At 52.4% G+C, this 26,858-nt stretch overlaps 2 protein-coding genes across 5 annotated transcripts; one reads left to right on the top strand and one right to left on the bottom strand.

Moving 5' to 3' along the window:
* Positions 1-936: 936 nt before the first annotated feature.
* On the top strand, positions 937-12,484 carry NELFCD (negative elongation factor complex member C/D). Of its 4 annotated transcripts, none has more exons than XM_084774385.1 (15): positions 938-1,113; positions 5,179-5,294; positions 5,439-5,548; positions 6,743-6,852; positions 7,500-7,607; positions 8,030-8,182; positions 8,350-8,480; positions 8,957-9,122; positions 9,543-9,677; positions 9,959-10,098; positions 10,700-10,814; positions 11,143-11,238; positions 11,323-11,463; positions 11,762-11,891; positions 11,980-12,484. In XM_084774385.1, the coding sequence occupies exons 1-15, from the start codon at positions 1,027-1,029 to the stop codon at positions 12,012-12,014; spliced, it is 1,773 nt and encodes a 590-aa protein (XP_084630511.1). In that variant the 5' UTR covers positions 938-1,026; the 3' UTR covers positions 12,015-12,484. The 4 variants fall into 4 exon arrangements, with proteins under 4 accessions (XP_084630508.1, XP_084630511.1, XP_084630510.1 ...); XM_084774384.1 differs by having other exon boundaries at positions 5,176-5,294; XM_084774382.1 differs by having other exon boundaries at positions 937-1,113; positions 5,176-5,294; positions 11,143-11,463.
* Positions 11,979-25,653, bottom strand: CTSZ (cathepsin Z). The gene is made up of 6 exons (XM_084774386.1): positions 25,375-25,653; positions 24,822-24,985; positions 20,356-20,535; positions 14,035-14,185; positions 13,540-13,705; positions 11,979-12,865 (listed from the first exon to the last, which is right to left on the bottom strand). The coding sequence occupies exons 1-6, from the start codon at positions 25,530-25,532 to the stop codon at positions 12,755-12,757; spliced, it is 930 nt and encodes a 309-aa protein (XP_084630512.1). The 5' UTR covers positions 25,533-25,653; the 3' UTR covers positions 11,979-12,754.
* Positions 25,654-26,858: the final 1,205 nt, after the last annotated feature.

Below are 26,858 nucleotides of genomic sequence, written 5' to 3'. Positions count from 1 at the left end.
CAGTGTGTGCGCCACTGAGCTCCAGGTGTTCTCAGTGATCCGGGCACTTAGGAGTGATTCAACAAACGCTTGTTGAGTGAAGCAAGGAAGGGATAAAACAGTATCTCAAACACCGCCTACGCCGCCGCAGGCAGTGGTTGATGCCTGTACCACGGGGCTCTTTTCGCTAGCCTCTCCTTCCTTACTGTCAGCACCTAGGACCCACGATGTTAACCTCAAGGGTCAGTATCTGGGGCTACCTGCCTGCCAGGAATCCTATCCAGTTATCCTCAGGCTAGGTCTCCAGTGAGTTCTCAATTCCAGCGCCCAGCCGTGGCTTTTGTAGGCTGTAAGGGCCTCCTCCACTGGGAATATGCTTTAAATTTCTCTCTGCGCTGCACTGAATCCTTTTTGCTGGTGGTAAAAGAAATCAGAACATTTCCGTGAACCCTCAGTGGACCAGTGCTCAGCTGGTGGCGGCACCAGACAGGCAAAGCTAAGCTCATTGAAGGTTCGAGATCTTCAGAGCAACTTGAGGCCAGCTTGCAACTCCAGGTGAGACCGTCTCGAAAAGAGAAACAAGTGACTTGTTGGAAATGTTCTTTTTTTGTTCTTGGAAATCTTCTAAGCAGATGATTAGAGCTGACACTCAGTCCTGCTCTACAAAGATCCTTGGTTTTTGTTTTGTTTTGTTTTGTTTTTTGTTTTTGTTTTTTTTTTTAGTTTTTTGAGACAAGGTATCCCTAGCTGTCCTGGACTCGCTTTGTAGACCAGGCTGGCCTCAGAACTCAGTAATCCGCTTGCCTCTGCCTCCCGAGTGCTGGGTTTAAAGGCTGGCACCACCACGCCCGGCCTTACAAAGATCCTTCTAAGGCGTTCCCTCTGTCTAGCAAGCCAAAGCATAGGCCACGCCCCATACACGGCCACGCCCCTCGCCAGCTCCGCCTCTTGAGCCTTAAGTGAGGCCCGGGAGCGCAGCCCAGGACCACGCACGCGCACTTCCAGCTGTCGCGTCCCGCGCACGCGCAGTGAGGACCCGCGGCAACTATGGCGGGCCCCGCGCCGGCTACAATTATGGCAGAAGACTACTTCGGGAATGCATCAGAGTGGGGCGAAGAGGCGGACGGTGGCCAGGTGAGAGGGCAGCAGGCGTCCAGCCAGGAAGCCGGTACTCTGTCCTCGCGGCGCCTGCGCCGGCCAGACCCGAGTACGGGGGCGTGGACGCTGGGGTCACAGCTGGGTTGCTGACCCTTGACTCCTTGACCTCCCAGCCCAGGCTCCAGGGAAGCGGGCCCAGGAACTGCACTGAGGCCTTCGGGGACCTCCCTGGCCCGAGCAGCAGGACAGACTCCAAGGAACAAGAGTGATACCGTGAACAAACTCTTAACTCCAAACTCCAGCAGCACCCCGGGGAACTCCCTGGTGCTGGGCAATCCAAACTTTTATCCCTCCTCCACTTTTGGATGATTTCATCCATCCGTAGAGCACAGGGCAAGAAGGCTCTTACAGCCCTAAGTCTTAATGGTTGGGGTGACAGATGGGGGAGTGGCACCATCAGTGTCCCAAAAACACGGGGGTTAGGAAAGCGGAGACCCACCAGGCATATGATAGACGTAAGTGTCCTGTATTTTTTCCGATGGTGTACACCAAGCCTGGAAATTTTCCTTTTTATTTTTATTTTTTATTTTTAACAGGAAGCAAGATGAGCTCTGAATGACTATAGGGTGGGGTTAGGTATACCTGTGGAGCGGTCTGTGGTGCAGTGAGGGCATGCAGACAAGGAGAGGGGTTTCTGGAACTGGGGGAAGTCCTATGTGGGTAGTTGGTGGAACAGGGTCTGTCAGTCATCGGTGGCAGCCTCCAGGCGTCCTGGAAGGTGCTGAGCAGCAGGGCTTGTTTGAGCCTCTGTGCATCTGTTTGTGAGCTAGAGCATCCTACATCCTTTGGGCGACCTTGTGGAGGATACATGGAGCCTGGGTTAGCTATTTTGGATGCAGGGCTTAGCACTTCCGTGTGATATCTCATCCTGTGGCTCTAAAGCCATGGTTCTCAACCTGGGCGGGGAGGGGGTTGACCGTCCCTTTCACTGGGGTTGCACATCAGATGTCCTGCCTGTCAATTCACAATAGCAAGTTACAGTTGGGACGTAGCGTCGGAAATAATTTTATAATTAATTGGGGGGTCCCCGAGACAGGAGGAACTGTACTAGAGGGTTGCAGCATTAGGAAGGTTGGGAACCCAGTTCTAGAGTTTGAATTGAGTGTTACTCACATGTGAAGTCAGGCAGAAAGACTCAGTAACCTGCCCAGAGCCATAACGGAGGGAGGGACGGACGGACGGACGGAGACTCGGAATGAGGTCCTTTGTGTCTGTTACCATCAAGTGACTCAGTCACTGAGGCCACCCAGATGAGAGGAAGGTAAGCTGTGGGAGACGGCTCAGTGATGTGCTTACCACCCAGGCATTAGGCCCTGAGCTTGGAAACTGGTACCCACATAAAAAGCCAGACACAGCAGCACTTGTCTGTGGGTCCCCGCAGCTCCTTGGCCAGCCAGTTGAACCTGATCAGTGAAGTCTGGGTCAGTGAGAGACCTTCAGAGGGCGAAGAGGCGACTGGCTAGAGAAGACATCCAGCATTGAATGTACACACAGAAACACGTCAGCAGACCCCATGGACACAGGGAAGCACCCTGTGGATTAGCTTAGTGGTTGTTTTCTATGTTTTATGCCTGGTGAGGGTTAGGAATGGCAGGGGCTGGCCTGCACTCCACTTAATCCAGTCTTTTGTTTTGTTTTGTTTTTGTTTTTGTTTTTGGAGACAGGGTTTCTTTGTGTAGCCTTGGCTGTCTTGGACTCGCTTTGTAGACCAGGCTGGCCTAGAACTCACAGTGCTGGGATTAAAGGTGTGCACCACCACACCCGGCTCTGGATTTCAGTCTTAATGACCTTGGCCTAGAACTCACAGAGATTACCAGCCTCTGCCTTCCAAGTGCTGGGACTAAAGGTGTGCACTACCACGCCTGGCTTGGGATTTCAGTCTTAATGACCTTGGCTTGACCTGTGTGACACTAATGAGACTGAAAGAGGCTATCCAACCTGTGACAGGTCACTATGAATGTGACTCAACGTTTGTGGACAGCAGTGTTACAGTCCAGTGTGAAAGCACTAGATAGCCCTGCACATGCGCACCCCCTTCACCTCCGGTCTCCGACTGTACTTGGGAGGCGTGAAAGTCCAGGGAGTTGGAGCGCTGCGTCCGTCGTCTTTCGTGGTGTGGTGGGGGCCAGGAAGACGTGCAGGGCGCCTACTGTGCTTTTGAGTCGGGATGATGGAAGCTGAGAGCCGTAGGTGGACTGGTTGGGCTGCAGGTTGCACACGGGCCTGACAGTGGGTGAGTTGCACAGCTAAGCAGGGCAGAGTCACACTCAAGCTTGGCCTTTTTCTCCCCACTGAGGGAAATCGGAAGCTAAGCAGCTAGATGAGATTTGTGACGTAATGAGGGGTAGCATCCACGTGAGAGGTAATTTCAAGGGATGACAGCCTGAGGCGTGTGGAGGAGTTGCTACAGTAAGCACACAAGATAGAAGGAAGAGGAAAGAAGAGCCAAACTGGGCCCTTGTATGGGAGACGGAATGGTGGTCTTGCTGGCAAGTGTGGGAGGGGTGTGAGAGGAGGAACAGTAGTGACAGGTGGGTGACGGAAGGAGTCCTTTCTTAAGAGTTTTGTGGGCCTGTCTGTTTCCAGGGAAAGACAGGATCCATTGGACTTCCAGAGCTTGGAGTCATGTTGGACTCTTGGGTGGAAAGAATAGTGTTAATGTGCTTGAATCTGGGACGGTCAAGCTCTGTGACTAGGTGCATGGTTTGATGTCAGAAATACTGTTGCGTTGGCTAACAGCCTGGCAATGCCGACACATGCTAGCGGCTCTCAGGGGGAAGCCTAGCCTTCGGCAAGCACCCTTTACAGACACAGGCCAAAGCACACTCCTGTCGTCAGAGTGAAGTCAGCAGACTCTGTCTGGCCCCCGGCACATTGCTCTCAGAGGCCAGACCTCTGGGGCAAAGCTCCTGTCAAGAACTACGGTGTGGGGCTGGAGAGATGGCTTGGCGGTTAAGAGCACTGTCTGCTCTTCCAGAGGACCCAGATTCCATCCCTAGCACCCACATGGCAGCTCACAGCTGTTTATAACTCCACGATCTGACACCTTCACACAGACACACATGCAGGCTAAACACCAATGCATATAAAATAAAGTTATTTTAGCCAGGCGGTGGTGGCGCATGCCTTTAATCCCAGCACTTGGGAGACAGAGGCAGGTGGATCTTCATGAGTTTGAGGCCAGCCTGACTACAGAGCAAGTTCCAGGACAGCCAGAGCTGTTATATAGAGAAGCCCTGTCTTGGGGGAAAAAGAAAAAGAAAAGAAAAGGAACCACAGTGCGTGTGTATCTTAGGCTGTGTGGGGCTGTGCCACGGCTACTTACCAACCAGCTTGGGGAAAATGGTCATGGATGGTAATGCATGAAAGTAGATAGAATCATGTTTCAATAAAGCTTTATTTACAAGAACAGGAAGAGGACTGAATTTGGCTCTTGTGCTGGTCCCTGGCCTGGCTCTTAGCTCATTTTGTCAGTTGCCTGAGGCTGGCCTCTTACTCTGTGACTTCCTTCCATGGAAATGTCTTTCCCGTATTTTCTAGGTTCCCAGACTCAGTGCAGTCACTGTTACAGAGTATCTGCTTACTGTTATGATGACAGTTTTGCAGACAGACAGACCTGGGGTCACTCAGTCCAGCACACCATGCTGTTGTTAGTAGTCAGGCAGCCTGTGTGGGCTCAGCCTGTGGTGGTGTCCAGCCAGGCCTGACTTTGTAAGTGTGACTCGAGGGCTCCAGAATCACTTTGCTAGTCTTTGTTGGAGAGCAGCCATCAGGCAGCACATGTGGTGAGGCAGTGGTGGCTGGCCCTGGAGCTCATGGCCTCCTCACAAGTCCTGACTGGAGTAGCGTCATGAGTGCCTGGTCTAAAGAGGATGCTATGCGTGGTGGACACTATTGGCTACCATGGGCTCACCATACAGCCTGCTTGCCGTGGTTCCTGACCCCTTTGAAGCTGCCACTTGCACACGTTGCACACGTCTAAGGCAGGCCTGCAGCACTCGTGTTGAGGAACGCTCTCCAGGCTTGTCCCTTTCCCAGCAGCAGGAGGACGATTCTGGAGAAGGAGAGGATGATGCCGAGGTGCAGCAGGAATGTCTGCATAAGTTTTCTACCCGGGACTACATCATGGAGCCCTCCATCTTCAACACACTGAAGAGGTGTGGGAGCAACGTGCACACTCATGGGGGGACCCCCTCCCTCCGCACCGCACTCCTCCACCCACCCCACCACCTTCCGCCCTCCCTCCTGTCCACCCCAGCTCCTGTGTCTGCTCGATGTAAGAGCCCTTTTGCTCCTCCCAGGTATTTCCAGGCAGGAGGGTCTCCAGAAAACGTCATCCAGCTCCTGTCCGAGAACTATACGGCGGTGGCCCAGACGGTGAACCTGCTGGCCGAGTGGCTCATTCAGACAGGTGCCGGGAGGTGTGGGCCCTGTTCTGGCTGTGTGTGTGTGTGTGTGTGTGTGTGTGTGTGTGTGTGTGTGTATGTGTGTGTATGTGTATACACACGTGTGTGTATGTGTATACACGCATGTGTGTGGGTATGTGTACATGCATGTGGGTGTAGGGATGCATGTGCACGTGCATGCATGCATGTGTATGGAAGTATGAGGTTGAGTTTGAGATTCTACTTGTATGATTTTTGACCTTACTCGTTAAAGTAGAGTCTCAGTCAAGCCTGGGGGCCTTGCCGATACGGCTAGTCTTACCAGCTAGCTTGCTCTGAGAATCCCCTGTTTCTGCCTTCTGAGTGCTGGAATTACAGGTGGGCCACCATGCCCACCTGCTATTTTTTGCGTGTGTCCTGGGCGCCCAAATTCTGGTCCACATGTTTGCATGACAAGCACTCTAAGCACTGAGTCATCTCCCCAGTGGTCTACTCATCTCCTTCAAGAGACCTTTGGGCCCTTACAGTGCTGATGAACTAGTAGTGCCTTCTGAGCTTTCCTGGCTTCCTTCTCCCCTTTGTGTGCTTAGCTCTGCGCTGTGAGTCAGCCTTGGGGTGTACAGGCTCCCTACAAACAGGATGCTTGCCGAGCTGCTTCTCCAGCCGAGACTCACAGGGTGACGTAGTGTGCGCTCAGGGTTTCTTTTCAAGAGGCCAGTTACAGCTAGCACTAAATGATGGGTAATTTAGGACTGGCTCTGAGGATGGCTTTTAGCTAATGTGATCAGAACAGAGCCTTACTGTAAATCCACTGAATTGGGTACAGTGACGTCATTCAAGCACTGTCCGGAAACCAGCTGCCTTGCCGCTGTCAGGGTGACTGGACCCTGGTGTTGCTCCTGGTTGCACCTGCTCTCTCCACAGGGGCAGAGTGCACTTTCCAGCCCCTTAGCTGTTTGCTCTGGCCCTCTATCTTTGATGAGTGAGGGTTTGAAGATGTCTCTTTTGTGGCTGCCACACAGCAGGGGTAAACATCTCAGGGACTCTGTCCTGTGTTTCTTTCTTTTGGGGTATTAACACTAGACCTAGAAACTATTTCTAAGGGTCCACAGTCTTCACCACTGTTGTAGTCAGTAGAGCTCTGCGTCACCGGCAGACAGGCCATGCTGTTTCTGTGGGGGAGGGTGTGTGCTGCTGGCAAAGCCTCCATTCTCTCCCAGGTGTTGAGCCGGTGCAGGTGCAGGAGACTGTGGAAAACCACTTGAAGAGTTTGCTCATCAAGCACTTTGACCCTCGGAAAGCAGATTCTATTTTCACCGAAGAAGGAGAGGTGAGGAAGCCTCCGATGCTGAGGCCAAGAGAGGGCCAGTGACCTCTCCTGCAGGCGGGGTGTCAGGCCTGGGGCTAGAAGGCTTCTAGGGTCCTCTGAGAAACAGGCACTGACAAGCATCAGCCTCCCAGGAAACCTTGGAGCTGCACAGAGTGTGTATAAATACTGGGGTTTCTGGTCTGGGTCTGCCTCTGAGGGAGAAGAAAGGTGTAGGAAACGTTGCCTTAGGGCCAGCCAGTAGTCTCAAGTGACTGTCTGCTTTGGGAGCCCCACTGTGCTCAGGCAATGGCAGAGAGCAGCCATGAGACCCTGGTGTGGCACAATCCATCAGTCACACACGGAGCCAAGAGACACATTTTCATGGTGCCCTACACCATGGTAGGCAGAACCTCCAGCTGTCCCAGTTGCCATTTCTGTCTCCTGCCAAGGGCACAGGGCGTGGTGAGCACAGTCAACCATACTTGGTGTGGCTCTAGGGGACACGTGCTTCCGTGAGACATCCCATGGGTCTTCATGAAGCCTACCATTCCCCTGACTGGCCACCACGAGCCCGCCTTCTCCCAGAGCTGGGGACACCCACCATCTCTTCCAGTTGGAGTGAATGAGACTAAAGTGAAGTCTTTGGCCTTGCCCTTTGTCTCTGGCAGACCCCAGCTTGGCTTGAGCAGATGATTGCACACACCACATGGAGAGATCTGTTTTATAAGCTGGCTGAAGCCCATCCTGACTGCTTGATGCTCAACTTCACGGTGAAGGTAGGGAGAGCCCTAGAGTCCAGGAGATGGAGGTCAGCTCTGTTGTCGTCTTTCTCCATGGTGGGGTTTCCATCCTTCCCGTTCGTCAGTCACACACTGAGCAAGGCAAGCAGAGAATCTGTGTCCATGCCGAGGGCAGCACTGCGTCAGCATTGGGCACGTCGGCGTTTAGATGGTGCATGTGTGCTAACAGGCCTCAGGCAGACCTGGCCTGTCAGCCTCTTTTCAGACACCAAGGCCCAGGAGACACCGTGGGTCTGGGCAAGCGGCCGCCTAGAAGGTGGCACATCAGGAAGCACAAGGAAAGCTGGGCATCGAGACCAGTGCTTGCTTGGCTTGCTCACTGCAGACAGGTGACTGGCTAACCACCCTGAAAGCTGGGGCCCCCGTTGCTGACCCTTGGCTTTTGGGTTGTGTGGCAGCTCATTTCAGATGCGGGTTACCAGGGGGAGATCACCAGTGTGTCTACAGCCTGCCAGCAGTTGGAAGTGTTCTCCAGAGTGCTTCGGACCTCTCTAGCCACCATCTTGGATGGAGGAGAAGAAAACCTTGAGAAAAATCTCCCTGAGTTTGCAGTAAGTCCCTCAGAGTCTCCGGCACAGGGCCTGGCTGCTTTCAGGTGTCTTGAGTATGAGACATCCCTGCTCTGTAAAGCTTCTCCAGGTCAGAAAACCCCTGGCCAAAACCTCTTCTGTCTGCCTCTATCACTGTAACCTGAATGTTGTCTCTTGGAATTTTCTAGAAGATGGTGTGCCATGGGGAGCACACATACCTGTTTGCACAGGCCATGATGTCCGTGCTGGCCCAAGAGGAACAGGGTGGCTCTGCAGTGCGCAGAGTCGCCCAAGAAGTCCAGCGCTTCGCCCAGGAGAAGTGAGACCTGCTTCTGCTTGTTGTGTGCCTCCCCCTCCTCAGAAAGCCCTAGTCCTAGGTCCACAGCTCAGCCTCCAGCTCCGTCAGTTCCCTGTCAGTTCATAGCCTTCTCTGTGGAGCTGAAGTCACTGTAGCTTCTACTCCCCAGGCCTGTCGGCCTTGAAGGTGGCTGCTCTGCTAAGGACACAGTTGTTCTGGTAGGCTGGCTGAATGTGCAGGGATGTGCTGACCACGAGGTAGCCCAGGCCTGGTCTCCAGGGGCCTGCTTGCTCATGAGTCTAAGGCCTGTTGAGGTGTGTGGGGTGTATGTCTCCCTCATGGAAGCTGCAGCTACATCACGGTCTTCGCAGCTCACTGTGGCTGTTGTCTCAGGAGTGCATGACAACTGTGGGAAAGCACAGGGGTCCTGTCCTGCCAGCTCAGTTTCATGTTCAAAAGCGAAAGCTGTTAGTGATCATGCGTTGTTTTCCAACCAGAGGCCATGATGCCAGTCAGATCACGTTGGCCTTGGGCACAGCTGCCTCCTACCCCCGGGCCTGCCAAGCGCTGGGTGCCATGCTGTCTAGGGGAGCACTGAATCCTGCAGACATCACGGTCTTGTTCAAGATGTTCACCAGCATGGACCCACCTCCTGTGGAACTTGTAAGCTTGTGTGAATCCGGGCACCCCATGCCAGGTGGTTTGGGGACGCCTCCAAGGTCCCCTCGTTTTCTTAAGGTCATGCATACTGATCCGTGCTGAAGTAGTTAATACTGATGTTGTTAGAGACAATGGCTCACTCTCTGGCCCAGGCTAGTCTCGAACACAGCTAGTGTCCTGCCCCAGCCTCCCCGTGTGCTAGGGGTTACAGACATGGCTACACCCAGCATAAGCCCTCCTCCCAACCTTCCGTTCTGGCACTACTGGCATTGAGCCAGGGGCTGCCACATTCTAGGCAAATGTTTCCCCACACAGTCCATCCTGTGCTACTGAGCTGTCAGTTTCCACCCTGCTCTCCTCCAGCTCCCCTGTCAAAGCCAGGGCCTCCGTGCCCCGCCCACTCCTGACTGTGCCTCCTCTTAGATCCGGGTGCCAGCCTTCCTGGACCTGTTCATGCAGTCCCTCTTCAAGCCAGGGGCCAAGATCAACCAGGATCACAAGCACAAGTACATCCACATCCTGGCTTACGCCGCTAGCGTGGTCGAGACCTGGAAGAAGGTACTGTGGGCATGGGGCAGCAAGTCTCGAGCCTACCCAGCACCGGGAATGCTCTGTGCCTGCAGGAGCCGGTGGCATCTCTTAACCATGGGAGTGGTTAGTGGAGTGAAGCTGCCTCTGATTCTGCCTTCTGTGGGCTGCGTGGATGGGCAGTTTGACAGCTGAGTTGACTTTGGACAGTAGAGACAGGGAAAGGGACTTGGGGAGAAAGGGAGCCATGCTGGGGTACCCCCACAGCAAGGCACGCTCGCATCATCATTCACCAGCTTGTATGCTTTCAGAACAAGCGGGTTAGCATTGGCAAGGACGAGCTGAAGTCCACGTCAAAGGCGGTGGAAACTGTGCACAACCTGTGTTGCAATGAGAATAAGGGGGCCTCCGAGCTGGTGGCGGAGCTGAGCACGCTCTATCAGTGCATCAGGTGGGTGACGCCATCCCTGCAGCCCCGGGAGTGCTTACACAGCCCCGCGGAACCTTACGGAGCTGTGGCAGCCGGAGTGCCATTCGGGTGCTAGCTGGCCAGAGTGTGTCCGGCAGACCCTCAGAGCAGACCAAGAGAGGACACTGAGAATTAGAAAAGCAGATCGGAAGAGAGGGTTCATTTGTAACCCGACGATGAAGCCAACAAACATTGTTTGTGACTAAGTGCAGAAGTGTGACCTAGGGCCTGCGCCCTCTTGGGGCTTGCCTCTTTCCCGTTTCCTGGGGGGTCAAGAAAGGGTCTGAAGTAAAGATAAACTTGTGTCCAGGCTGCCAGGCTCCACACTTCGCATTGATGGCTGCTGCCTTTGCAGTGAGTGGAGCGGTTTGAAGGGCCTGAGAATCAAATCCCTTCTCAGAGGAGCTGATCTCTTCAGCCACTGCCACCGTGAGCCACTCCTGCAGGGCAGAGTGAAGGGGTGCCCCTGCGTCCCCAGACATTGTCTGTTCTTGGTTCCCAGCCCTTCGTTGCTCTTTGGCATATGTCAGCTGTCGTTTTCCCACTGTTGGTGAAGGGAGCCTTGCACCTTGTCTGCCCGTAGGTTTCCAGTGGTGGCCATGGGCGTGCTGAAATGGGTAGATTGGACCGTGTCGGAACCAAGGTACTTCCAGCTGCAGACGGATCACACTCCGGTTCACCTGGCCTTGTTGGATGAGGTAAGAAGGTGGAAGGGCCACTTGGGAGGTTCGTAGTGGTGTGTGTCTTGGACCTTTGTGCTGGTGCGCCTGTCACCTTTATCAGTGAGGTCAGTAGACGCTCTCTTCAGAGCTGGTGCTTTGTGTCCTGAGTGAGGCTTTTCCTTTTAAGGACCTAGTTTCTCTGACTGCAGATGTGTTATCAAGTGTTAAGGGAAGAAAGGCCTAGAACCTAACCAGTGGCGTCCCCATGGGCAGTCAGAGCCACATTGGGTATACTGCCTGGGTGCTGCTTGTCAGCCCAGACAGCTGGCAGGCGCCTCGGTGATGCTCTTTTGGCTGTCCACAGATCAGCACCTGCCACCAGCTCCTGCACCCCCAGGTTCTGCAGCTGCTTGTTAAGCTTTTTGAGACTGAGCACTCCCAGCTGGATGTGATGGAGCAGGTGAGTGGTACCCCAGGGCTTCTCGGGGCTGGGGTTGTTGCAGCTGCAGCTCTGACCTGCTCCCCTGGCCCTGCTCTTCCACAGCTCGAATTGAAAAAGACCCTGCTTGACAGGATGGTCCACCTGCTGAGCCGCGGCTACGTGCTTCCTGTGGTCAGTTACATCCGCAAATGTCTGGAGAAGCTGGACACTGACATCTCCCTCATCCGCTACTTTGTCACTGAGGTCAGCAGCACTGTTGGGTTCACTGTTGGCTCTTCCCACTAGCCCAGTCCTCTTGGCTTGATGTCACTCATGTGTTTCCCAACCCTGAGGTCCATGTTCTTGGCGTCCGTGCACATCTCCTGTGGGACCTCTGCTACGCCCTCTGCATTACATCCTGCGCCTTAGAGCTGAAGGCTGGGGGTGTTGTCTCCAGGGAAGCCCTGGGGAGGCCATCTCACACCGACTGCCGCCTCGCTGCCTGCTGCTGAGTGTCTGCCCCGCAGCAGCAAGTGCAGTAACCCTGAGGTCTCCCCACTAGGTTCTGGACGTCATTGCCCCACCGTATACCTCAGATTTTGTACAACTTTTCCTTCCCATCTTGGAAAATGACAGCATTGCGGGCACCATCAAAGCAGAGGGCGAGCATGACCCCGTGACAGAGTTTATTGGTAAGTCCCTCTAACGTCCCTCTGCCATGGTGGCCACCTCACTCCTCACCTGATCTAGCGCAGTGGCCATGTGTTCCTTCCTGTACAGCCCACTGCAAGTCTAACTTCATCGTGGTGAACTGAGCGTCCACAGCTGAGGCCGACCCTTCTGGGCCAGCTCAGGAGGACTAGAGGACTCGTTCCGGAAGCTGCTTACTGAAGAGGCTCAACCAGCTTCCTGGAAGTGGGGTCTGCTGGGAGGAGCAGGCAGCTTTTCTCAAAAGGACTGTGTTTGCAGTGCCCGGGAGAAGCTGCTGTCGTGGACAGCCCCCTCTGTGTTACCTCTGTGTGTCCCTGCACCATATGTCACATGCCAGAGTCAGGTGTGTGCTCCTCTGGGGAGGAACCCAGTGGGCCTCTGGGTAGTGGGAATCTGCAGCTGGGAAGCTTCCTTGAACTACTTTAGAGTTTATGTAAGTTTTCTACCTGTGGCCCAGAGAGCAGGTTATTTTGTTTAAATTTCCAAGAGTGACGTTGGGCTGGGAGCTGTGTGTCCTTATGTGCTGTTCTCATGTAAATAAAGTGCACGAGCTTGGTGCTTGGGTGAAACCAGAGACTTTACTCAGCAATTAGGCAGTCTGGATTTGCTTCTCCTCCCCCTCCCCCCATGGGTTCCAGTGGTGACAAGTCTGAGTGGTGTAGCCCACAGCTGTCTTCTCCAGGTGTCCGACAAGCAGAGGTGCAGGTGTGGCTACCATCTCTGTGCTTCTGCAGCCCACCCTGCTCCTCGTCGTGTGCACCGCGCTGCTTCTAGCTGTGCAGTGTCCAGTGTAGAGTCGGCCCCTCCTGTCCAGCGTCACGACGCGGCCTCCAGAGACAGCTTCCTAAACAATGGGGTCCCCGTATGTGCAGGCCTCCTCGATGGCCAGGTTGTAGCTGGCACCTGCCCCTCCCTTGTAGGTGCTGGTCACGATCCTCATCCAGCCTCTCTCACCCTGTGAGGAGCAAGAACAACGCCACATTAGTGCCTCAGGACATGGCCCCTGCTCACCCTCCCTGGGCCCTGCCCTGCACAACCTGAGGGTCTGCATGGGTCCTCTGCCCCCACATGAACAGCAGAACTCTGTGATCTGGTCCTCTCAGTTAATATTTGACCTGAGGGTGCTCTGCAGGCAGCTAAATAATGTAAGAAAACATGTGACGGTCTCCCTATTAATACCCGACATACGGCCATTCAGTAAATATGGCTGACATTTTATCATCTTCCATTTTGCTCTATTTCAGGGTATTCCTGTGTTTGAAATAATTAACACTGTGTCCTAAAAACCAAAACCAGCAGTTTCCCTCCCCTGGACTTTTGACCCAACTCAAAAGTATCCTTGAACAGCATAACTGTAGGAGCAAGGGTGAGCTGGTCCCCAAGGGGTGGGCAGCCGGTCACCACCAACCACCAGGGCCATGTGGCCCCAGCCTTACCTGTCTCCCTTTGGGTTGCTCAGGTTGGGGCTTGGGCAGAGCCATTGGCACCTCAGAGGCTGCTAAACACCCAGTAATGCACAGGGCAGCTGCAGCCTGTGTCCTGGTGAGACCGTTGTAGCCAGCTCTCCCTCCACTCAGCTGAGGGGCGTGGACTCCTTGGTCTGGCCTTAAGAAAGGGAAACTATCTTACCCAAGGTTCGCCCCATGAATTGCGGACAATCCAGTACTCGATCCCATCGCTGCTGACACCCCAGCCAACTACGGAGATGATGTGGTTGATAAAGGCCTGGTCCTGGTGCTCAGCGTAGATGCCTCCAGTGTAGTTACCCATCCTCTCTGTTGCCATTATCCCGCAGCTGAGGAAAGCCAAACGGTATCAGTTATCAGTTCAAGAAGCACATCAGCCCTCTTGCCTTGGGCTGCAGTGGTCTGAGTCCTGCTGCAGTGGCCCCACCAACATCCAGACTCACAGAAGGTTTTCTGGAAGCTTCTCTACCCAGCTTACACAAACATTCCCTGGAGCAGATTGGCTAATATAATCATAGCGCCTGTTTGCTTCTGAGAAAGCCACAGTCTTTACAGGCAAAGACGATCATGAGGCGCAGAAGGTAGAGGATTTAACCGTCCAAGTGGGAACAGTGAACAAGGTGCATGCGCGTGCGGGCCGGAGGGGACTCTGCCTCACCTGATGGGGCCGTTGGCGTAGATTTCGGCCATCATTTTCTCCCTGCCTGACAGGGAGCCGTAGTCACCCACTCTCCAGAGGGTGTAGTTCTGGACGATGTGGCACTCCTTGAATTCGGTGCAGGTCCCACACTGGTTAAACTTGTCACACTCTACAACACAAGAAGTCAGCATGACACCATCTCCTCATGAGCCCACTAATGAAGGCCACCCCATCCTCTCCAGTTTTCTAATTTAGCCTTCCATTCATTAGCTGAGAGCGGAAGGCATCTTGCTCTCAGGTGCTGCTTAATTATGCGTGCCTCTCAGCTGCAAAGGCGTGATGAAAAGCCTCCCCCCACCCCAGCCTCTCCCAGAGCAGAGAGCAAACTTTGATTAGTACATAGTGGGCACTCCAAAGCTGCCCTTCTCCTTCAGAGGCTGGAGGAGGGCCTCACAGCATGCTGTAATTGAAAGCTGAGTGCAATGAAATTATTAAAATGTAACCCGATGATTCCACTGCTGGCTAGTGACTGAACAGGCCAATATGTGTGATTCAAAGAAATACGTCCTTTGTTACTTGCCTTTGCAGGATCAGGATTGCTTTACAGGAATAGCCAAAGCAGCCCTAAGGAGTAAGAACACTGCTACAGGTGTCACAATACCTGGGCTCAAATTACACTACAGAGCTATAGTGACAAAAACTGGTTCTGGCAGAGAGACAGAGAGACAGACAGACAAAACAGAGAACTGGAGAAAAAAAACCTGACAAATCTAACCCCCTTAACTCATGACAAAGGCAAAACCATACATTGGAAAAAGGCCTATTCAACTTGATGTCCACTTAAGGAAAATAAAATTAGTTTTTACCTTTCATCCTGTACAAAAACCAATTCAAATGGGTCCAAAGACTTCAACTTAAAACCTGAAAACAACTTCAGGACAAAAATCTAGGAAATCCCCCTTAAGATACATGTGTAGGCCAGAGCTTTCTGAATCGAACACAAACAGCACAGACGGGAGCACCTGGAAATCAAATATCTGGCAGCCAAGGAGACACTCGGCAGAGCGCATGGCCCACGGAACAGGAGAAAAACCGTATCAGCTACACTGCAGACAAGGGGCGAATCTTCAGAATTTACAACGGACTGCAGATATTAAATAGCAAGGGAAACTAAAACTGCCAGTCAACAAATGGCCACATGCACTGAATAAACAGTTAACAAAAACCGAAACACAAATGGTCAAAACTATATTTGAACGTAGGTCTGGGCATGATGGCATCCATCTTTAATCCCAGCACTTGGGAGACAGGAGGATCTCTGTGAGTTTGAGGCCTGGTCTACATAGCAAGTTCCAGGACAGCCAAGGCTACAGAGTGATACCCTGTCTCGAAGAAGAAGGAGGAGGAGGAGGAGAGGAAGAAGAGGAAGAAGAGGAAGAAGAGGAAGAAGAGGAAGAAGAAGAAGAAGAAGAAGAAGAAGAACAAGAAGAAGAAGAACAAGAACAAGAACAAGAACAAGAACAACAAGAAGAAGAAGCAGCAGCAGCTCCGTTTTCTATTTCAGACGGAATTTACGGATCAACATTCTTCATGGCAACAGGGTTCCACGGACTTCACCTAATTATTGGAACAACCTTCCTGACCATTTGCCTCTTACGACAAATAAAATTCCAGTTTACATCAAAACACCACTTTGGCTTTGAAGCCGCAGCATGGTACCGACACTCGGTAGAAGTAGTATGACTGTTCTTATATATGTCAATCTACTGACGAGGCTCATGCTTTCTTAGTATAGTAAGTACAACTGACTTCCAATTAGTTAGATCTAGATTAAACTAGAAGAAAGTAATTAACATACTCCTAGCCATCACTGTCAACATTACCCTGTCACTCATGCTAATTATAGTTGCCTTCTGAATATAGTTGCCTACCCCAAATTAATGTCTATACAGAAAAGGCAAACCCCTATGAATGCGGCTTTGACCCCATTGATTCAGCCCGTCTTCCCTTCTCCATAAAATTCTTCCTCGTAGCCATTACATTCCTTCTATTCGACCTAGAACTCGCACTACTACTACCCATCCCCTGAGCCTAAAATCCACTACATAATACTATATGCATTTCTTCTGATTCCAATTCTCTCCCTAGGATTAGCCTACGAACGAACACACAAAGGCCTAGAGTGGACAGAATAGTTGGTAATTAGTTTAAATAAAATTAATGATTTCGACTCATTAGATTATGGCCCCCACCATAATTACCAAATGTCTCCTATTTACATTAATCTAACCCTGGCTTTTTTTCCTGTCACTCCTAGGTACTCTAATATTCCCCTCACACCTCATGTCCACACTACTGTGTCTAGAAGGAATAATGCTCTCCCTATTCATCATGGTGTCCGTATCTTCCCTAAACACTAATTCAATAACCTTTTCCCCATCCCCATTATTATTCGAGTATTCGCGGCATGCGAAGCAGCCGTCGGCCTAGCCTTACTAGTAAAAGTCTCAAATACATACGGAACAGACTACGTACAAAATCTTAATGCTCTACGATGCTAAAAATCATCATAGCTTCAACTATATACTCCTTCCCCTGACCTGATTATCAAAAAATAAATTTATACGAATTAACGTAACATCACACAACTTCATAATTAGCCTGCTAAGCTTAACCCTCTTATGACAAAGCGAAAATTATACAACCTTTCCTACCTCCCTATTCTCTGACTATATCTCTACCCCCCCAATCATCCTGACAACCTGACTCCTGCCCCTAATACTCCTAGCTAGTCAAAACCATAGAAAAGAAGAAAAACCAGTTTACAAAAAAAAAACTATATATCTCCATACTCACTTTACTACAGATTCTTCTAATCATTACATTCTCTGCAACAGAAATAATCATAGTTTACATCAGATTTGAAGCTACCCTAATCCCCACACTTATTATCATTACACGATGAGGTAACCAAACAGAACGACTACACGCAGGGTTGTACTTCCTTTTCTACACCCTAGTAGGCTCCATCCCACTTCTCATCGCCCTAATCACAACCCAAAACTCAATAGGAACCTTAAACTTTATTATCCGATCTCTCAACAACCAAACACTTCACACCACATGATCGAATAATATTCTATGACTAACATGCATGTTAGCATTCCTAACCAAAACGCCACGATACGGGGTTCACGTGTGACTGCCCAAAGCCCATGTAGAGGCTCCCCTCGCAGGGTCCATGGTTCCAGCAGCGATCCGAATAAAACTGGGAGGCTATGGCGTAATACGAATCTCCATTATTCTGGACCCAGTGACAAAATCCACATCATACCCATTCATTATTCTGTCATTATGGGGAATAATCATAACTAGCTCAGTCTGCCTCCGACAAACAGACTTAAAGTCTCTAATCGCTTACTTCTCAGTCAGCCACACAGCACCAGTTACCGCACCAGTCATAATCCAAACACCATGCAGCTTCATAGGGGCAATAACCCTAATAATCGCCCTCGGCCTAACCTCATCACTCATCTTCTGCCTGGCAAACTCTAACTATGAACGAACTCACAGTCGAACAATAATCTTAGCCCGTAGTCCCCAAACAATCTTAGAAGAAGAAGAAGAAGAAGAAGGAGGAGGAGGAGGAGGAGGAGGAGGAGGAGGAGGAGGAGGAGGAGGAGGAGGAGAAGGAGAAGAAGGAGAAGAAGGAGAAGAAGAAGAAGAAGAAGAAGAAGAAGAAGAAGAAGAAGAAGAAGAAGAAGAAGAAGAAGAAGAAGAAGAAGAAGAAAAGAAAGAAAGAAAGTGTTTAATATTTCTAGTTATCAAGTCATCAGGGAAATGTAAATTAAAACTACTTTGAGAAACCACCTCATCCGGGTCAGGATGACTGTCATCCAGAAATCTGACCACAAATGTTAAGAGAGGATTTTGGGGGAAAAAAAAGAGGCCCTTATTCACTGCTGGTGGGGGTGCAAATTCATACAGCCATTATGGAAATCAGTTTGGAAAGTCCTCAAAAATTAAAAATAGAGCTACCACATGCCCAGCTGTTTCACCCTGCATGTGTACCCGGGAACCTCAAGCCCTGCCATAGGGTTGTCTGCACGCCCGTGTTCGACTTGGTATGAAACTGCTGTGCAAATGGAAATGAAAACCTGGTGTGTGTATAGAACTGGACTACTATTCTGAAGAAAACTGAAAGCACAAAATCTGCAGAAAGAATGAATGGGGTTTGCATGTATGAAAAATTAAGCCAAGTGATCCTAACTCAGAAAGAAAAATCCCTGTTCATTTTCATATGTAGCACCTAGCCTGTAACACACATGTGTGGAAGTAAACAAATGCACACGTGTATAGTGTAACATGAAGAACAAGGAGAGATCATTTTAAAAGGGGACAAAGTGCTCACTAATCGCATCACATATGTAGGTAGTCCATGTAAGTCCTTTATTCTTTCAAAGAAGAATCATGTTTTTAATACAAACTGCGCCCTTGATGGGCAGAGTCCGAATGTGAATTCACAAGGGGCTGTTGCCTCACTGGGGGATCTGAATTGTAAATACGTTTATATTGAACACTCTTGCAAGGTATAGTCCTTTTAAGAATGACTAAACTGGCTGGTATTCGTTAAATAGAACGACTAAACTGGTTGGTATTTGTTAAATAAAAAGTTTAGCTGTCCAAATAACAGAATGTGAAGGTTGCTGAAGGTATGTCGAGAATAATCCTAATTTTGGAATTTCTGAGAATCCCTGGGAATAGTGATTTATTGTAAGAGAGTAGCATGATGGGAATTTTGAAATGCTCACAAACCTACTATTTTCACCGTTGTTATAATTCTAAGATGTATCATTATTGCTGAATAAATGTACTCTTTTTTTTTTTTTAATGAAGGAAAAAAAATAGGTTTAGGGGCTGGGAAATCAGTCAGTAAAGTGGCTGCCATTGCAAGCACAAGGACCTGGGTTCAAATCCTCAATGCCCACATAAAGTCACATGAAAGTACTTGTCTGTAGTCACAGGCGTGGGTGGTAAGGAAGTCGGATGGATGTGCTCCAGGCTCACTGAGAGGACAAGGTGGAGGAGACTGAGGGACACACCTGAGGCTGACCTCTGTGTTGTAACTATTCATCTGTCCAGATCCTTCCCTGGGCCAGCAAACTCCCTGAGGATTACATTGTCAGTTTAATTGATCCTTAGACACCAGTGCCCAGTGTGAGCTCCACCAGGAACATGGTGGCTCTGGGGGCATGTTTGTTCCTACACAGAGGAGACAGTTCAGTGGCTCTGATGACCCCTGCTCCTGTGAGTCTGGGGATCAGAGAGGCCTAGCCTCAGCTGGAGGGTGCCGGTCTAAAAGGAGAAGGGATAAGGCCCCCACAAGCTACCACGAAGCAGCCCACTGCCTTCCTCACCCTGCATCTGTCCCCCTGGTGGTGGTGGGGTGACTGTCCTACTGTCCATCCAGGATAAAGGACTCAGCCAACTAGGCCGGAGAAGTCTTTCTCTGCAAGTAAGGCCCATGAGGTAGGCAGGGGACACCATCCTCAGGGGTGGTACAGAGCCACCAAATGCCCTCCGGGCACCTTCTGAGGTCCCCTAGAGCATCCTGCTCTACCCACGAGGGAGGGTTAAGGATCAAAGGTTAAAGTCATGAAGGACAGTGTGGGTCTGGGAGGTTTTTTCCCTTTGTTTTCCAAGGAAATGAGCCCCAAAAAGAATGTGCCAAGCATGGACCAGTACGCTCTGCTCACTCATGGTCTGCACAGGTCAGTGCTACATTTCAGGTGGGCTGGCTAGCTTGCAGCTCAGAAAGCAGCCACACCCCTGCTGTCTGCTCCAGATCCTGGGAAAAGGATGCTTCCACCAGCTGCCTATAAAAGGCCTATGAAGCCATCCAAACGCCAGGTGTGAGAGAACTCACGCCACACACCCAACCCTGGCTGCAGGGGTGCTGCTCTGATTTACTTTTATTTGTTTGTTTAAAGACAGGAGCTTGAGCCCAGTTCCTCACCTACGTTAGCCAAGCACTCTACCACAGAGCTACACCCCCAGTCTGGAGTTGTTCTTTGGTATCTCTCCATGCTGAACTCAGCAAGGACCCTAACCCCACCATGTTCAGAATGACGTCAGGTAAGCCTGGAGCCAGTGCCATGGACCACCCAGCTCTTCCTGGGGGCTGTAGTCTCCACCCCGACCCTCTTCAGCATCCCAGCCACAGTGTGACAGATGTAGCGGGGGGGGGGGGGTGAAGGGGGGGTGGAGGAGACTTGGGCATCCCTTGGAACAAGGAAGAGAAGGTGGACGACAATGTGGGGACCTGGGCGTGGGGCCTACCTTGGTCCTTGGCCTGGTAGTTGTTGCAGGTCTCATCGGGGATGCCATGCTTATGGGCATATTCCCACACTGGAAGGTCATTGCCCCCTTCACAGGAGCCAGCATTGCCGCAGTCAATGACATGCTGTACCGAGAGCAGGGTCGAAGGCCATGCGCCTTTTCTCTTGATGTTGATGCGGTCTGCAACAGTCAGCACTCTGGTCAGCAGGAAGCTCCCCCCAAAATGCCACAGGGCTCCGCCCACCGGTCCCTCTATCCGTGGAGGCCTCAGCTCAACTGTGGTGGCTTCAGAGACCTTCTCTGGTCTTCCTCGGGCACCATGATGTCCATGTGTCTGTCTCCAAGGACCCTGAGGCAGGGCCAGATCTAAAGGTCCCAGGAAGAACCTGATAGAACAGCACTACAAGATGGCAGCAAAACCACCTGGGTGAGGAACAAGAATTCCGACACAGACTGTGTGGAGAAGGCTGGGGTGCGGTGGGGGTGGGGGACCCCCAGGGCTAAGCGCAGCCCAGAGAGCCAGACGAGTCCCAGTGAGGGGTCAGACTGCGGCAGGCAGTGCTCACGTGCCTGGCCCACGTCCACCAGGGGATGGATGGATGGCCTGCACCCTGGGAAACCAGCTTGCTTTTCACTCTCAAGTTCTATACACACCACCAAGCACGCACCCCACACCCCAACTCCTACAGCCTTAACCACTGCTCCCCTAAAGCAAAGGCTTATCTTCGTTCTCCCTCCATCTTATAGACATGAGCCCTGAGCCATCTCTGCTCCTGCCCCATAAGGCTGCCATCTACCTAGCACGGAACCTTCTAGAACCATCCCTCCTACGCCCTGCCCTCACACACCTGATCACCTCAGAGGGCTTCTCTCTGAAAAACTCAAAAGCAGACCTCACCTTGCCATCACTGAGACCCCGTTTTGTGCCCAGAATGTACTTCCTATGCCAACAACAAACAGGCTCCTTGCTATCCAAGGCACATGGGCCCATCCCTCCCGTCTTCTAACCCCCAGCTCGGCTCCCCCTTCCTTCTGCATCCCCAGCAACCAACGAGGGGCCTTTTGAAGCACATAGATGTGCATTTCCCAGAGGCCAACGGCCCCACACCTTCCCTCTCCGCATTGTGAGACAGGGATCCACCACTCCCTGCGTGCCTCTCTTTGGTCTCTCAAGCTACTTTTGTCAAGGTATCTCTATGCCACCCACACACCCAAACCCTTTCTCCATCCTCATTCGATAACCTCTTTCAGAGAGCGGCCAGCAAAGGGGCCACCTCAGCCTTTTGGAAACAGCTGGGATGCCTCTTCTGCATTCAATCTCACAGCGTATCTCTCAAGGCTTACTGAGAGCCTCTCCTCTTCCCTTCTGGTGACCTGAGCTGCGGCCCGCTGGTAGAGGTTGGCTGTCTTCTATACCTGACTTAATGTCTAGTTTCAACCTGACCCATCCACTGGCTTCTCAATTTGCAGGCTTCTTGAGGTGACCGATGTACACAACCCGACTCTGCCTCGTCTGCCTCAGCTCCCTTCACACTCACTATTAGATTTCCACTCATACCTGCTGTGTGCTGAGCACTACACGGACAATAGAAGCAAGCCAGCAAGAGCAAGCTCTGTTTTGTGGGGCTCGTACCCCGGTACAGGAGGCAGGTCAATGAAGTAAAGGAGTGCAAGGAGATGTTCTGGGGAAACATCACGGCGCAGGGCAGCCTGGGAGATGGTCATCTCTGGATGAGAATGGACCCCACAGTCTCGAGGATTTGAACGCCTGGTTTCTAGTTGGTGGACTGTTTGGGAAGGATTAGGATGTGTAGCCACGGGGCTGGGCTTTGAGAGGCCCAACACCAAGCCCAGGGCTCTCTGCCTCACGCTCACGGATCAGGTGTCAGTCAGTGCTCAGCTCCTGCTCCAGCGCCATGGCTGCTGCCACGCTGTCCACCATGACGGTCACGGGCTCACACTCTGAAACTCTAAGCAAGCCCCCAACCACATAAGCTGCCTCAGTCAGTCATGGTGTCTCTTCACAGCAACAGAAAGTAACTGAGGAGAGAAGTGTAAGGCAACTAAGCCTCAGCTGGTAGCATAAGGAGGAGGAGGAGGAGGAGGAGGAGGACGAGGATGAGGATGAAAAGGAGGAAGAAGAGGAGGAGAAAGAGGAGGAGGGACGACCCAGACTGTGCAGGCTCTGGGAGTCAGAGAAGAACCTGTCTTTGGTCTTAGTGGAATCCTGAGATGGTATCATATAAAGAACCCTGATGGGACTCGCGTTTAGCAGGCCTATTCTAGGAATCTCTTGTGAGACCAGACAGGAGCCAGGATGTTGGGAAAGACACCACCCAGTCCCACCTTTAAGGGCCAATGAGACCACGAAAGGACCTGTGACCGGTTTCTAGAAGGAACGTAAGGTGAGTCAGACAACCTCTACGCGTTGTCTGAGTGTCCTCAGGGGAAGGATGGGCTTGATTTGGTGAGTAAGGTGGGCAGGATGACCTGTACGTCTGGGGCTGGAGGAATCAGGAATGCAGGCCAGAGGGTAGTGGCAGATGGATACGAAAGTGAGTCTAGGAAAAGGTCACACTGGGACCACGGAACTCAGAAGTGTGGGAAGCGGGGCGGCAAAGAAACTAGGGATGGCTAGTACGGAGGCAGAGACACAGTGTGGTCCAGGGAAGACCTCACCTCACCCCAGTGGAAGGAGGCCTGGTAGCCAGACTCAAGAGGCTCAGAACTGAAAAGGGGGTAGAGTGAGGCTGGTGAGGGCTCAAGGATAGAGAAGAGCAAGTGGTGGGGTGATGGGGTGGGGTGGGGTGGGGTGGCTCCAGATAACCCAACAGGAACAAGCCACAGGATAGTGATGGGTGGGACATAGGGTTCCTGGTCGCCTACTTAAACGTGACTCATAAAGGGATGAAGATGACCTCGTGTCACGACAGGCGACCTCAGAGAGAGATGTTTGGATGCTTAGCCACCCAGAGATGGAGAAAGGCAAACTGTACAGCTGGCACATGGCCAGGGCCTTGTGGAAGTCCCCCTCGACGTCTGCTCACCGAAAGAAGCAAGGCTTTGACTGCTGCGTCTGAAGACGTGAAGAGACTTAAGAAGAAAGAACGAAGCAGCCATTTTCCGAGAGACGTTCCTTTCTACTAACGGGGAAGGTGCAACCTCAGCAGAGTCTAACACCCATCTGAGAGGAGCCGAGGCCCCACAGCCTCCAGGTGTCCCTCCCCATCCTGCGATGTTCTGCATCCTCCTCACGTATCTCACTCAGCAGATCCACTGACTGTTTCCACTACCCATGGCCCTCACCCCACCCTGCGCTCTGCTGAGAAGGCCTTTTCACTTCCCCCACCCGAGCCCTCCCACCCTATCCCTACCTGCTCTGGACTTTGCTCTGATCATCTGCTATGGCTGTCAGCCCCCCACCCCAGCCCTTCCACCTGCCAGACAAGCACCTCTTGACATTCCGGGCTGAACTTCTCAGCCCACCCTCTTTCTTCCTCCTGAAAGGTCAGCAATATGCACCAGCCCACCAGAGGTGACTCTACAAGGCGCCAACAGCTACACCGGGTTAGCTCTGGGGTACAGACTGGCCTCAGCCAGGAACCCCTCATCCTAAAGAGAGAGCCCAACCTGGTGAGCTGAACCCCAGCTGTCACTCATCTCACCAGGGAGTCTTCTGACTCTTCTGGGAATGGAGAGGGGCCCACTGACTGGCAGGCAGGCAGGCAGGAGGGCCACATAAGCCCTGGAGGTATTAGTACTGCCATTTTCCTGTTACTAATCCTCAACCCAGGCTCCACCTAAAGCCAACCCAGCCAAAAAGCGATAGGACACTGCCTGTGGGCCAGGAGAGTCCCTTCCCCATTGTTTCCAGGGACCACCTCTGGAGATGATAACACTGAGTCTACAGTTAATGACAAACTGTCACTTCCTGGCTCCTACTTCCTCTACCAAGGAAGAACCGCAGCAGCCTTGTGGATAGTGTGTGCCTCAGTAGGTCTCTCTCCTCTTCCTGGTGTCCAGGCTAAGGTTCAAGTGACAGAGCTGGTGGCCATTTCAAGCCAGGAACATATTTATCCCAAATACCAATGGCTACCAAGAGGCAGTTTCACTTCCTTGCCCCACAGACTATCAGCTCAGTGATTTAGTACCGCTGGTTCCACCTCAATGGCTGAAGTCACAAGTTCCGGGGGGGTGGGGGGAGAGGTAGGGAAGGTACCTGGGAGCCACTTGTCACCAGGTTCCAGTCCAAGGCTGTCTCACAGAGGCCCTAGAGGGCCCACAGGTGACAACTCCAGAATGACATGGCCACCTCACTCTGGCTGAATCCTAGCACGGATTCATGGGCCCCTGTAAGCCTGGGCTGTGGCTCTTCTAGAGGCAGCCTGGATGGTGAAGGGCAGCCACCTACCTGGCTAGGGGACTGGCCCTGCCTTGGGCTTGGCATGGAGCCCCAGGCCACCCACCTGCCATAGCACTGGTGCTACCGTGGGCCCAGCAGGAACCACAGTACTGTGGGATGTGCTGGTTCCTGGTGACACTGACGTAGTTGACGCCGTTCACATTTCTCCAGTCCCAGTTCTTGGGGAGATCCGAAGGGGACAGGTATTCATGCGGCCGAGGGTAGGTCCTGGAAAGAGGTCAGCGCAATGCAAATCAACCCTGGAGCACCTGGGGCCTCCACTGCCCCCACTAGGGCTACAGACCCAGTCAGTCCTCCTGTGGTCATCTTCCCTTTCCCAAAATGTGGCAGTTTCAGAACTTGGCCCTTAATCGCCAGAAAAGCCACCGGCAGAACCCTCTCAGAAGTAAACTAGTGCTCACCAAGCAGGGCCTGAGGCAAGGATTGCCCAATCTACAAACACCAAAGCTCCCCGGATGTGAAGGGACGGGATTTGTGCTTCCCAGGCCTAAGGAGGCAGGGTGACCCACAGGGAGGCAAGGTCCCAGGTGGCAGGGGTCGCGCGTCTGGCCCAGAAGTTGACCCTCTTCCTCCCTAGGCAAAACCCCCGCGCCCACCTGCGCCCTAGCTGAGCCAGCTGGTCCCCGCGAAGGGGCCGGTAGCAGGTCTGGCCCGAGCGGAAGTAGAGGCTGGCCCGCGCCGCGCCCGCCAGCAACAACATCAGCAGCATCAGCAGCATCAGCCAAGGCTGCTGCACCGACCCCGACGACGCCATGCTCACGGCCTGCTCGGATCCTGGATTACGCGCTGCACCTTCGACCCCTTGACCCGACCCGCAGGTTCACGCGCTCCGGGTGCCCTGCCCGGTCCTTTAGGAGGCGCCCAAGTTGGACACACCCTGGAGGCGGGGCCTTCCCCCGCTGCTCCTGCCCCTGCCCCGCCCAGCAGCCCCTAGGGCAGAATCTGCCTCCCCAGGGATCAACGCGGTCAGCCGAATCCGGGGTCCGCAGGAGGTCACACAACCAGACCCCAGCCCTGACAGTGCCACTAGCCACTGTGATGACATGGACTAAGCACAACTGTCAAACTTACTCTCCAGGGACCCAGGCATCCTGGAGCAGTGTGGGGACCTGCTGGCTTCCATGGCCCACTCAGGCCATCTTTTTTGTTTGTTTGTTTCTGCTGTAGTGATGGTGCAGGGTCCTATTAGGCTAGGGCTCCCCTAGGAACACACACAGATATCCTGGTGCCGGAAGAAGGAGGTGTGGGTCACCCCCAGCATTAGACCCCAGCCTGGCTTTCCCCATTCCCTAAAAGACACAAGCTCTCCCTGAAGAGACGGGCCCTTCTTCACAGAGAAGGAGAGTGTGCTCCTTCAAGAATTCCTTTTAAAGGAAATTTTCACTTGCCACATGTATCATGAGTTCCTGGGGGCTCTGGGAAAGGGTCCCTGCTACCCAGAAGAGGAACTGAGAAAGAGCTGGAAACATTTCGTAATTGAAGAATTTCCCCTTTGTCTTGTGCCCCATGAATTATAGTCAGCAGACCAGTCCAGAAAGCCATCTCCTCTTTTGTAAGAAAAATGCCCTAGTATTTTATCTCAGGGCTCTCCGGGTGGTGGATATGAGGTTCCCCGTGCACAGTGGCCAGCCAGGCTACCATCATTCCTTTGCCCGTGCACAGCAGCAGACAAAAATCCCAATGGCTGCCTACCTTTCCAGACCACCCAGAATTCCAGCAGGGCTCAGAAGTCTGCTGGATGCCTCCTGTCAGAGTAGAACAAGACCTCAGAGGTGAACTCCAGGCTCCCCTTAAAAATCGTGGGAATTTTGGTCCCTACCCTTATAAAGTGGCCACTGAGGCAAAGTGTAAACACTGTGATCTGTCTAAAAATCCATCTTAAGGAGCCAGGATAACTCTTCTTTTCTGGTGTGTGGTAGGATAGGGTGAATGGGGCCACTCAAGACCCAGGCAGAGATGCTACGGGCTGAGCTCCCTAGGCCAGTTCTCACCACTGGTAGCCACACATTGACTTTAGAGCCCTGGGATCCACTCCAGGGGAAGAGGAAAAGATGCCAGCTCCCACATGGGTTCCACGTGG

The sequence above is a fragment of the Acomys minous genome, assembly GCF_964271855.1.
Source record: "Acomys minous genome assembly, chromosome: 3".
Classification (NCBI taxonomy): Eukaryota; Metazoa; Chordata; class Mammalia; order Rodentia; family Muridae; genus Acomys; species Acomys minous.
This window is presented reverse-complemented; position numbering and strand designations above follow the sequence as displayed.